General features: G+C 43.5%; 1 protein-coding gene across 3 annotated transcripts in view; it reads left to right on the top strand.

The window, feature by feature from the left end:
• The first annotated feature begins 5,014 nt into the window (after nt 1-5,014).
• The window catches only part of LOC133156403 (multiple C2 and transmembrane domain-containing protein 2-like), a 180,157-nt gene continuing 172,133 nt past the window's right edge, over nt 5,015-13,038 (top strand). For all 3 annotated transcript variants that reach the window (XR_009714858.1, XR_009714859.1, XM_061282076.1), the window contains exons 1-9: nt 5,015-5,186; nt 5,841-6,701; nt 6,873-6,932; nt 7,028-7,133; nt 8,698-8,840; nt 8,917-8,993; nt 9,704-9,818; nt 9,899-9,922; nt 12,800-12,970. Coding sequence is in view for 1 of the 3 variants with exons in the window: in XM_061282076.1 (XP_061138060.1) it covers nt 5,853-6,701; nt 6,873-6,932; nt 7,028-7,133; nt 8,698-8,840; nt 8,917-8,993; nt 9,704-9,818; nt 9,899-9,922; nt 12,800-12,970 (1,545 nt within the window). In the remaining 2 variants the exon portion in view is untranslated. The remainder of the gene's footprint in view (nt 5,187-5,840; nt 6,702-6,872; nt 6,933-7,027; nt 7,134-8,697; nt 8,841-8,916; nt 8,994-9,703; nt 9,819-9,898; nt 9,923-12,799; nt 12,971-13,038) is intronic.

Raw genomic sequence — 13,038 nt, forward strand, 5'->3', positions numbered from 1 at the left:
CACACACGCAGGGAGGCAATGGGTCCCATTTTTATAGTCTTTGGTATAGTCTTAACTAGGCTGGATGTAATTTTTTTTGTTGGCGTTGATTTCTCCGACTGCCCGTAAACGCACCACCGCGCTCCGTGCGCATGGAGCGTGTTTGAAGTGAACAGCAGAGAAGAAAGGAACAAGGCAAAGTGTTGTGAAATAAAATATTACCTGTAATACGGATTTAGGTAGAGAACTGAACTCTCGCTCTTTATATAGCTGACGTGTCTTGCTCATCCGTTCTGCGCATCTGTAATGGCGGCCTCCGTATGATATCCGGTTTGCGTGTGTGCGAGAGCGAGAGAGAGCGAGAGAGAGAGCGTGCGAGAGAACGCTCAACCGTAGCGCGCCGCCGACCGCCCAACTGCACCGGGCTGGCCGATTATTGTGACAGAGCCGTCGCTGAAATTTAGAAGATATTTTTAAAGTCCTGATGTACTTTCTAAAATTTAAGTGGACCTCAGTGCGCACTGCGCAGGGAGCTTAATTTGGTGCAGCGCGCCGGGCGCTCACTGTGGCATTGCTTAAAGAGCGCCTTTGTGTTTTAGGATGAACAGCAGAGACCAAAGGAACAAGGCAAAGTGTTGTGAAATAAAATATTACCTGTAATACGCATTTTGTTATTTGCTGATTGAAACTGCTAATTCAACTGTGAATTGAAATAATAGGAAGAAAACAACTCTCGCTCTTTATATAGCTGACGTGTCTTGCGCATCCGTTCTGTGCATTTTATTTCACAACACTTTGCCTTTCTTCTCTGCTGTTCACTTCAAATACGCTCCATGCGACCGCAATGCTCTCGTATCAGACGCTTGCTCGATCACCTGCTCGTTTGCTGTCCCGTGCGCGCACGAAGCGCGGTGGTGCGTTTACGGGCAGTCGGAGAAATCAACGCCAACAAAAAAAATTACATCCAGCCTAGTTAAGACCATACCAAAGACTATAAAAATGGGACCCATTGCCTCCCTGCGTGTGTGACGATCATTGGGACTTAAAAAAAATAAAAAATAAAAATTAAAAAAAAAAAATTTTTTTTTTCTTTTGTACCCATGTATAATGCGCACCCCGGATTTTAGGACAATAAATTAGTAAAATTTTGCGCACTATACACGGAAAAAAACGGTAAGCAGGATCTTCATTTTATTTTTTCCTCTCATCTCAGGGGGTCCGCAAAATAAACAAAATGTTTTAGAAACCCTCAAAAATCATCAGAAAATGCCTATTGTTTTTATGATCCATATTGGGGACAGTTGGAAATGTTGACAAAAAATTCCTGATAAAATGGGGAACGCGAATTATCTGGCCTGTCATCTGGGGTGTCCAAGCATAATTCATGGGAGGTCAGTGCCCCCACAGTCCCCCCTCTAGCTCTGCCAGTGCATGCATTCACCTTATGTTATGGTGGAACCTCCAAAGGACGACCGTTTAAATTTCCAAATTGAAAATGACTCAATTTGTTTGCCTATTGCCATCTTAATCGCATTGCTAACTATACAGGCTATGTTTAAAACAACATTTTAACATCAGTTATACAAGCTCTAAACACAGTTTGTAGTTGCAATGGCCAGACATTTTACTATATTTATATATAATATCTAAATATTCACTTAAGTTATTTCCATCATCATTTTTTTTTTTCCATGTCATCACTGCTACCATTCTGTGATGGCGTCACAAAAAGAGCCAAAGAAAAACATTCTGGACATGTTGCGGCCTCCCAAAAGGCGATTCTAATGCCATCTTTCATTAAATGGCCCAAAAACATTTAATGCATGCATTTCGTGAATCATTTTCTGTAGTAACTTTTAACATAGCATAACTGATGAAACTAGCAATAAGAATGCAACTCCCAACATAGCAGCACATTTTTTTTTAGCACTTGATGCCGTTTTACTCTATCAGGGAATTTTCTAGTCTAAATATGCACATGTAGAAAATGCCTTATCCCAAAGAAATACGACAACACTCAGTAAAAGTCACACCACGGTTCTCAAGAAAAAAAAAAAAGCGCACGGCCAATAAACAGTCAGTGACACACTCTTGCTCAAGATGACAAATGTGGAAGGAATGACAATTTGCTTTGCTTGCTAGCTTTAATATATATTTAAAAAAAACACAAGTGTGTGTGTTTGCTCAGTGTTTGTAATCCCAATTAGTTGACTTCAGTAAAAAAAAAAAAAAAATTTAAAAAAAAAGCTGTTTTCTCGGTTTGACTGCTCGGACCGTTTTGGCGGCACAAGCTGGACTTTGTTGCCAACAATGAAGTTTTTGCTCCCCCTCTCCCTCCCCCCCCAAAAAAGAGAGAAAAAATGTTAAGTTAAACTGCTTTTTATTTCATTTTCATCCTATCATGGAAAAAAATCAAGTGAAGTTTTTATTGAAAAATTCAAATACTATGCTATTAGATATTTGTTGTACAAAATTTGTATTTTCAGAAAAGTACAGTTATTGGCTTTTAATGTGTCATTTAGGTTATATTGTTCTCTGTGTAATATATATATATATATATATATATATATATATATATATATATAAAATGACAAACGCTGACATAGTATTTGTCTTTTTATTGTGAAGATACACACATACACACACACATACAGTAAGAAACTTGATTAAACACATCAGTGTATGTTCAGACTGGACGTGGTGTCTAATTCATCTTTGACTTGCTCATTAAATGCAATTATTGGCTTGAAGCACTATTATTGTGTGCTCACATGTAACTACATTTTTTTATATGTATTTTTTTTAATTCAAGCACATTCATTTATTAAGATTAATATGGCGTACAAAGCCGGTAGACCCATTGTTTTTCTCAAAGCTACAAAAGAATCTCAAAAAATGAAAATCACAAACAAGTAAAAGTCGCCTTTAAAATTTTCTATAGTCATTTAATGTGATCTAAGATTTATTGTTTTGAGCAATATTCAAATATACTTGACCTAGAAAAACCAACTTTTTCAATTTGTGTTTGACACAACTAATGCAAACTAGAACCAAATAAATATTACCTTATGTAATGTATAAATTGTTTAATTGAACTTTTTTTTTTTTTTTTTTTTACTTTATCTCGTCTTTTTACTGCCTAAGCGTAATGATTTAGTTGTTTACTTGTACGTCCAGTATCCGTCCACCAAGTAGTTGCAGTTCCACCCCTCGGCCTCCATGTGGTGCTGTGTGACCATGGATAACATGTTCCACTTTTAACCTTGAATTAATGGCGTCGAAGAAGACTAACGAGGTGCTGCTTGTTGTTAACGTTTCTTAATTATTTACTTTCATCGATATTTAAACCACTAAACTCATGATATAATTTACAGAACTATCGCTAATGTGTCATTTATTGCAAAACTCTACCTGATACTGTTCAGTTTTACAGCATTTCTATCGTTTTATAAAGCGTGACTCCAACATACGTCGACGTCACCGGACAGGTAATTTGTATATTGTCATTGTGAAGTGCTAAAATATAATTTCTCATGAGATATAATATAATAATATGTCAGAAGTGGTAGTAGTAGTGAGTTTTTGTTCACACTTGTCAGGTTTGGGGTTGAAATCCTTCTTGTGTGAAGTTTCCATGATTTCCTCGTGCTCAAGTGAACTATGTCCAGGTAGGTACCCAACTTAATTTTTTTTCACCAACTTGAAATGACATATTTGGTTCATTGAAGACCAAATTGTCCATAGGTGTGAATGATTGTTCGGAAACATCTTGATTTAGTTTCAGCTTTAATCTGGCACTCAAAACTGCACTATGATGCTGGGTGAAAAAGTTTCAAAACAAAAAAAAAGGGAGATTCATGTAGATCCCTTGTGTATTTAACATGTCACGTTTTCTATTTGATGCTATCAAGTGCGTGTTCTTTTTGGACCAGCTGTGCAGCAGGCGGGAACAGGTCCAGTGTGCATGTGTAGAGTAACCAAGTAGGCTTTGGGCCTTGTTTGAATTGCACGAGAAGGGGCTAGGAGCCACCTGCCGGAGGGGCTTGCCCTGTTCCAATCCCCCCTAAATCCCGCCTTTCAACCAGGAGCCAAGCTGGGGTTCTTTCGTGTGGGCCTGATCCATCGTTAAGACCTGTGCAAATATTGAACAAGCTTGGGCCCAGACTCAAACGCATCTGTTGTCATACAGTCTCCACTCTCCTGGCGGTGTCCAATGGGGGAGAGACACAGTTGAACACCACCGGCTCATTGGCATTCAGTTTTTGTGTGGATGGGGAAAGACATAGTTTATACTTTGCAAACACAAATGATGAGTAAACAAATATGGGTGGGGGGGCAGTTTGGAAGACCTGAAATGACCAAGAGATTGCCAATATTTCATATGCCGCCTTCATGTCTGTCCTTTTTCATCTAGGAGTATTTTTGGATAGTCATGACAGGATGGAGAGTTTCACTTGTAAAGCAGGAGCAACACAAAATGAGGGCGAATTGTAACGATTTCCCGCCCCTCTGATCAAAGTAAGCAAAGGCGCCGATTTTTAAATGTGTCTAACACCGTGGTTCTCAAATTGGGCTCCGGAGACCCGCAGGGGTGTGTGAGCCGTAACTCAGGACTAAGCAAGATAATTGTGTTATCATGTAAAAAAAAAAGTGCAGGGCGATCAATAAAACAAACTTACCGTAACTCCGACCCAATTAAAAGTTTACATATGATTGTGACATCACATAAATCGGACATCCCTGCATGAAGAAAGTCAGGGGTGGTTTAACCAAAAGCAGTTTTATTGCAGAAATGATGTCCACTTTTGGAAAATAATAAAATTACAAAAATATCCCTAGCTAAAATTCGATGTCTCGTTGGATAGTAAAGGTCAACACCCCAGTCTCGAAATTGACTTTGTGACATCATTTAAAAAAAACTCATTTGTTTACGCCTCGTAACGTTTGGGGGAGGTACAGCGCCGCTCCGAAATGCAACAGTTGCATTCTCGCAGGTGTTGAAACTCGTCTCGCAAGACAGGTACGGCCAGTCTCAGTGGGGCCACACCCACCGATGACCGACCTCCGACTGACGCATTTTGACGCTTGACTTTCATTTCAAACAAATACATGAATATGATTGCGCCGCCTCGTTGAAAGCCACTTGGATTTTGCGACGCCGTTTGACAGAAGAGGCAGCTTGGGTTGAATTTCACTGCTCTCGCAGGGTAAGTTTATGAAGAAATCTTCTTCTTTTACTTTATCTTGTATTTATTCTAATTTTCGGAATGTAGCGAGCTATTTTGGCATTGCTTAAGACAGGGGTGTCAAACTCGTTTTTTTCGCGGGCCGCATTGTAGTCATCGCTTCTTTGGGATGGCCATTATGACTGTCAACCCAAATAAATGTATGAGCACTTCATATTATATACAGTAAAAGCTACAAAACAAACTGACAAATAACTCGTTTTCAAATCAGATGTGTAAAAACTGGTCAAATATTAAAAAAAAAAGAAGATATTAAAAGTGAAGACAATTTGCAATTCTAGTAATGAGACACGAATTTGTCTTCGCGGGCCACGTAAAATGATGCGGCGGGCCGTATCTGGCCCCTGGGCCTTGAGTTTGACACCTGTGGCTTAAGATTTATAGTACTGCTAAAGTTTTTATTACTGTGAAATTTTTTTTCTGTTTCCTATTGAACTATATTAAAAAAAAAAATAAAATTTGTAGCGACTCGTAGTTTCATCAAATTGTTAGAATGTTGCATTTGAGTTTGAGACACCTGTGTGAGTCACAGAGTAATGCTTTGTCATTCATTAAGTTGCCATCATCCAACTCTGCCTGTGCACTTTTCAAATGTCTCCTTTATCCATTTCCAAGGAACCACTCAAAATGGAGGGGAAGAAGAAAATAGTCATGGATAATATTCGCTTGAAGACAAAACTGATCAATCTGATGAGGCTGCCGGGTAAGAAGGCGGCAAACAAGCCAAAGCAAAAAGCACCGGTATCCATCAGGCGCAGTCTATCCGTACCGGAACTGAATGTCGAGAAGGACGAAGCGCTTCCTCCAATCAGCGCCTTGGTCAGAACATCCGAGGCCGTATTTTTTGGATTGAGCGATAGCGATTCCGTCGCGAGCGGCTCCATCCCCGACGGCCCGACTGTCACGGACGGCGGCTCTGTTAGAACTGCGTCCCCGTTCAATCTCAGTGAGGAATTTAATAACGCGATGATGTCAAACACGGAGAAGAAAGCAGACACAAAAGGACCCCTGTTCACCTTTGACCCCGTTCCGACCCCGCGAACCGTCTTCCCCAAATCGTCATTCAGCTCACCAGCGCTGAATCCCGCAATGACCTCTGAACATTCCCGGCTCTACGAAGACAATCCGACGGACAAAGCGTCGATCTCAGAAGTTCTGGCCAGAGCGAACTCAACGGGAGAAAAACCAAACATCAACGCGCAGCCCCGTTTTGTGCATTTCAAGCGGGACAGGCCGCTTTCTGGAAAATTCCAACTGTCGGGACGCAGAGACAAGACGCCCTTGCTGTCAGAGTCTCTCGCTAAACCTGCCGACGGCGTGGAAAGCGTCAGCGAGTATTGGACCGGCGAAGACCAGGCGGCCATGCGGTGGTTGACGGACACGGAGGGACTGGATCCCGATGTGTTCTCCGCCATCACTAATGACTACAGCATTGAGGAATCCTCACTGGAAGGAGCCACTCAGGAGGACATTGAGGTCAGTCTGATAGACATTGGTAGAATCAGGTGGAACAAGGCGACAAACTTAATGTGACTCCTCAAACATGGCATCGTCGTACGCCATTACGCAATCTAGTTTGTTGCAAAACGTTCGTCGGTACCGCGATTTGCATTCACTTCCTTAACTTGCTTTGCAATCTCCTAACAGATGTCCAGTGAACCATTTGAATTCTTTGAGGAAAGTCTTCCCTACCCACTCGAAACCCCAGTAAGTGCTCACCTTGGCCGCTCAGCCCCAAATCTGCAAATCATTCGACACGTCGACAAATAACATGAATGTTTTCCCCTGGGGGGGGTGGGCAGCTTTCGACATCAACTTCGGACCTCCAACTCCCGGCCCCCCTCCAGAGGTACCTGCTCTGCATCAGCTTGAAACATGGACAAAACCTGGTCATTCGAGACAAACGCGGTAGGTGAACAATACTTGCACATTTTGCTCCCACACAAACCGCCCCAACTTGATTTTGATTGCTCAACACCTTTTAACAGTACCTATACTTTCACTCTTTTGTTTTTGGCCAATTGGAGCGTTTGAACGATATCATCTCCCGGCAAAGGGTTGTGGTCGTGTACAGTCTGCGCACTTGAAAGATATGCTGTCAGACCAGTAGGAGAGCGCAAAGAATGTGATACCAGTATATTGAAACTCTCAAATTCAATTTGGCGTGGAGTGCGTGGTGGGTGGAGCCTTTTCTGGTTGATCAGCTGTCAATCCCAAGGAAGGCGGCCCTCCAAGCTCACATCCGCACCCACTGGCAATTAATTGTCTGAGATTCATCATTTTTGTCATTTTAAATGACGTGATCCGCTTCAACTTCTTGACAATCAAAAACTGGCTGGAGGCAGATTATTAAGTGTACAAATTTAGATATATATATATTTTTTTTCCTTCCTGGTGACCTTATTGACCTCTTCCAGAGTCCTATCACTACCGGTAAATTTGAACTAGTGAAAGCAGCGACATCCAGCAGTAATTAATGTCATCCGTTTCTCAATCATAGCACATTTTAAAAAGCACGATGAATAAAATGAAAATATTATAATACAGACAGAGTCACAGGGCCAAAACAAGCATTGTGCCTGAGCGGTTAGCACATCCGCAGAGATGAAGAAGTGGGGATATACCACCAATACGTCTGGAATGTATCCCCCCCCCCCTCCTCCCAGGGTATTCACTCTATTCGAGTTGGACGTCTCAATGTGATGTCAAAGGGCGCCCTCCTCGCTGACAAGATGGCACGGCGATGATGCAAGCCACACACGTTCCGTGCCTCGGCCCCTGTTTGCCCAACAATCAGCATTGTGCCAAAGGCTCACCAAGGGCGTACGTTGTCATTACATATTCTGAAAAGGACCCACGCCACCAGCCCCCCTCTCGCACTCTTTAGGTTCGCCCCCCCCATTAATTTCCATCGTGACCGTCCTCGCTTGTGCCAGAGCTTTTCTCCTCCCGATCTGCCACATTCTCCTCCTGTCAAGTTGCCTGGAGGTTTCCCTGTCACAGGCTGGCAGGGTGGAGCTGCTGTGGGTCCTGCCTGCCTTTTGCGAGATGTTCATTTGGAGGAGGGAGCTGACAGGCCTGACAGCCCATCCCCACAGGGCCTTTGTCATGTGATTCAAGCATCCCTGCAGGCTCTCGCCAGCACCCCTTTATCCCCCCCACCAGCGCTACACAAACCAAGGCATGGAAATGGCTTTCATTTTTTTCAGGGCAATTGCAGAAACAAAAGAAATCTCATTCCCTGGCCCCAGACTTTATTAACAAGCCTGGGAGATTAACACCGGTTGCTTCGAGAGTCTCGCTTTTCGCTCGTCTCACGCTGCACGAGTGTTTCGGCTCTTTCGCTATTAAACGGCGTTGTGTGTGGTACTCCCCCCTCCCCCCCTCTGGAATCGGCGTATGTTCTTACACAAGACAATTCAACGACCTCCACGGTGCGTTATGCTAATACGTACCCCGCTGTGCTTTGAAGGTACGAGCGACCCGTACGTGAAGTTCAAACTGGAAGGAAAGCAGTTCTACAAGAGCAAAGTGGTTTATAAAAACTTGAATCCCAAGTGGAATGAGTTCTTCTCCTATCCCCTGCGGGACAGAGAACACGTCGTGGATGTCCGGGTAGGCGAAGTTGTCATCAATCTGACACGGGCAAATCACTCTCAAACGATCAATTACCCAATCATGTTTGTTCCAGGTCTATGATAAAAACCTGACGAGCGATGACTTCATGGGTTCGAGCAGCATTTCGCTGAAGAATCTCGAACTTTACAAGTGAGTGGTGTCCCTCTATAGCTGTGTTGTGAAAACAATACTAGGCAGGTGCAGGCAATAAAATGTTTTTTACAGCAAAAAGTATTTCATAAAAACTGGCCGTCAATGTTATTGGACAGCTTTAGCACCATGTACATAAATCTTTTTTTTTTTTTTTTTGCAGCCACCACTTGTTAAAGCATGTGCTGTTTTGAAATCCAGTTCAGGATAATTTGCTGTGGCTCAATAAATTAGAATTCTGTAAAAAAAAAAAGTGAATTTATTTTAGAAATTAGTTCAAAAAATATAACTTGTCTTTCTTATTAACTTGGATTTTAATTAGTTAGAGCAAAGAAAACCTCACAGTTTAACATCTCAAGAGATTAGAACATAATTAAAATTTTAATTGATTTTGATGTAGGAATTAGGTAGGAATAAAAAAACAAAAACAATAATCCAACTTCACTTTTTTATGTAAAGATAAAATGGCCTCCCTTGACAAATGCATGCTTCTTGTTGTAAAACACATTTTTAACTCCGTTTCAACAACTCATGAAAAAGCATCGATAATCTTTGCCATACAATACATTTTCCACTTAATTAGGTCTAAATTCACTTTTTTTTTGTCACGCAATCATATATTACTCAGTTTGTTAAAGGGATTTGAAAGCCTGAAAAGTTTTCTAGGGACGTGTGTAAGATATAATATCAAACATCCCCTTTCTCTGTAGGACTTATGAATTGGAGTTGCCCCTCACCGATCCCAAAAGCAAAGAAGACGACATGGGAATCATCTCGGTGGACGTGTGCCTCATGTTTCGTGACGCCACCATCAAACGGAACTGGGTGAATATTATTCGTAACATAAAAAAGTCTGCGTCAAAAAAAGTGTTGTGTTGACTCTTGTCCATGTTTTCTTTGTACAGAGATGGCCAGCCAAAAAGACAAAGGTAAGAATGAACACTAGGGGGCAGTATCTCACTGTGTTGTAGTGCAACAAAGACCAAGGTGAATGCTCTGTGGACTTTTGTGCTCTAACCTTGATTTCAGTGCCACTGTGGCGGCCCTCATATGCTTATCATTTATCAGCAGAAAAAAACACAATGTGAGATTCTGATCCAACACGTGTTGTCTTTAAAAAAGCTTAGTATTACAGGGCAGTAATTGCGTTTGTAGTAAACAAAGTTGCGTTGCCTCTCAAGTGGTTTTCGACGCGCCTCCGCCGTAATTAGATTCGGTGCGAAACAGTCGTGCGGCTGTCCGGGCCCGACTCGCGCCGCACCGAGTGGGTTTATATTCACACCGATGCGGTCCCCGCATCTGCCACTGTTGCGTCTCTTGATGGTCCAGCAGAGCATCTCAATTTGAAACGAGATGACAAAGGAATGAAGCCATTTTGGTGCACTACAGATGGTTAAAGGTACTCGAAGGGAGACGGAAAACGTGCGATGGGACTCTGCAGGCTTTTTTTCCGCCGCCTAAGTCATCGTGCTAATTTGACAATGTAACAATGGCAGCCGTCCCCACCTCCCTCATATCATTTTTGACAATATCTTTAACACCTATCCTGGAAGTGCTGAATCGCCAGCTTTTACAGCTCCGCTCCCCCCCCCCCTCTGTCTTTTGCGAAACGTGCTTTTTCCTCGTCGCCGCCGTTTGCAAACGTGTAAGGGAGACGCTGGCGGCAAAGGCGGCACGCTGCCAGAGCAACGCGCCTAAGATCGGCACGGTCGATAATTCCCAGGCAAAGTGGGCAATAACCCAGATGTTGGGGAGTAATATCGCAGCTGTGGACGGACAGCGGCGAGGCGGCGGCCAAATGGACCCGGGTCTGAGCTCGTTGCGCCGGTCCCCGTGCTGTCTCGCCATATGGAAGCCATCGCGCGGCCCTTTTTAGGACCAGGAATAGATTCTCTTCGGGGGCCACTTACAGTTAAGTGGAATTGTTTTATTGGCCGCCGAGTTAGAAACGTGGCCAAGATAAACACTTGGGACGACTTGGCTGAGGCCTGTTTTCTATCGCCGTCCCACTCCCTCTGTTCTTTCGCCTTTGGAAGAGGGCTGATATTTATAGGGCCTCCGTGTTAATTCAGGTCCCCGAGATGAGCTTTGATCCCGGCCGGATTGGGTGGCGAAGCAGGTTGCGACCTCCGTAGCGAGGGCGGGAGGGGCCGGGGCGACAGCATTGGGAGGCGTGGGTATGTTTCCAGCTCCAGAAGCCAAACAATCAAAGAGGTCTGAGGGGATGACGGTCCCGCTCTTTAATTACCGTGGGCCTGGCGCAACCTCTTCTGCTGTTTGTGTTTTTTACAGCAGCGCGCTATCGCCGAGCAGCCTCACGGGAACACTAACAGGGAAACGTATCAAGGCCGCTCTCGCTTACTCCCTCCTCGCCGCCCACCGGGAAAAGTCCCTTTGCCGAGCTTGTCCTCAATTTCCGACATGTTGACTAATGCAAAGCGTTGGAGCGTATTTTATGTTAAAGGCGACATATCGTGTTTCTTTTTTTTTTCCCCTCCCTCTCTATTTAAAACCCAGGTCCCTTAATAACACTTCTGTGACATGCTTTCAAGAAAATACCCAAAGGATGAAGAATTAGAGAACGCTTTACACCCCATTTTTTTAAGCGTCCCGTCTCATAAAATTGAGTGACAGCTAACCCAAGGCGTCCTCGGGTCATGACATTCCTGACGTACATTTTTTTTTCCATTGGATTTTTTGACACACTGCGCTTTTACCATTCACTTATCCTTTATTATTCTTTGAAATAGGAAAGTAGTACTGCTGGTCCTAGGAAATACGTCCAAGTGATACATCTGGACCAAGAGACAAGCTTTGAGCCGTTTATTAAATTTAGCCTGGGTTGTCTTCCTAAACCATCTGTAAGCCATTTATTTGTTTTAGGGCGGAAGTGGTTAATTATCACATGAATGTAAGTCATAGCTTTTCAAAACAGAGCGATATTAACATTTGTGCTAATCGAGTGTACCTAATATTGTGGGCGCGGACTCTCTGAATTTCGAGGCTGTACCCACGTACGGAACGAACTGCAATGTGGGCCATACGTGCTGCATTTTTTTCCATAATATGCTGATGAGCGAGAGCCGCGCGTGCTCGCCGTGCATCATTACTCACTGCCGCCTGCTGTCTCCGCTGCAGCGTGCCAAGTGTCCTGACTCCCAACACTCAGCCTGGAAGCCAGTGATGAGTGGGACTGTCACAGCCCGGGACATCTGGCTGCACGCTGTCGTCCCGCTCTCTTTTCCTCCTCCCCTCCTTCTCTTTTTGCCAGCCTTGCCTGTCAGAAAGGAGACGTGCTAATGTCGTCCAACAGAGATGTGTTGCATAGTGTAAACCCTTGTCTTACTTTTAAAACGCTCGGCGAAACATGACGAGGCGTCAGGCCGAGGCGGGAACGGGAGCGTGTGCAATTTGAAACCCTGAAGGTGGATTATAATTTCCGGCCGGGGACTCTCCTCAACTACCAATTTGTAACAGTTTTTGATGGAGTTGTATCACGGACCGGATTTAGTTAGTTTAGAACTTAGATATGTCACAACCCTTAAAAATAAATGGCTTACAAATGATTTGATCTTGGAAAAAAAAGGTATCAATATATTTCTTTGACACCAATTAATTTTTTCTTGCTAGCCTGATTTTTGGCAGAATATTGCCACATCTTAAGCCATGACAGAAAAATTACAAACAATGTAAGTTTTTATTTAGCAGGTCGCTAAGGGAGGGAAAAAAAAAAAACATGAAAGTAGGGAGTACTCTCAACAATACTCAACAAGCGTCATGTGAAAAATCTTCTCACTGTTCTGCAGAAAGCTACGCAGCACCCAAGCTCGGCCGACATGCAGAGGAGTCAGCCCAAGAGCCGCATGTGGACGGGGGCTCTGGCCATCACGCTCGTGGAGGGTCAGGATCTACCGCAACACGGCCAAGGCGACATCTATGTCCGCTTTCGACTGGGCGACCAGAAGTACAAGAGCAAGGTTAGACTTTCAAAAAGTCTCCCCGGTTCCTCACGCTCTTTTTACTGTCTTTTCTTTTTGCGTGGAGG

This window comes from Syngnathus typhle, linkage group LG7, assembly GCF_033458585.1.
Source record: "Syngnathus typhle isolate RoL2023-S1 ecotype Sweden linkage group LG7, RoL_Styp_1.0, whole genome shotgun sequence".
Taxonomy (NCBI): Eukaryota; Metazoa; Chordata; class Actinopteri; order Syngnathiformes; family Syngnathidae; genus Syngnathus; species Syngnathus typhle.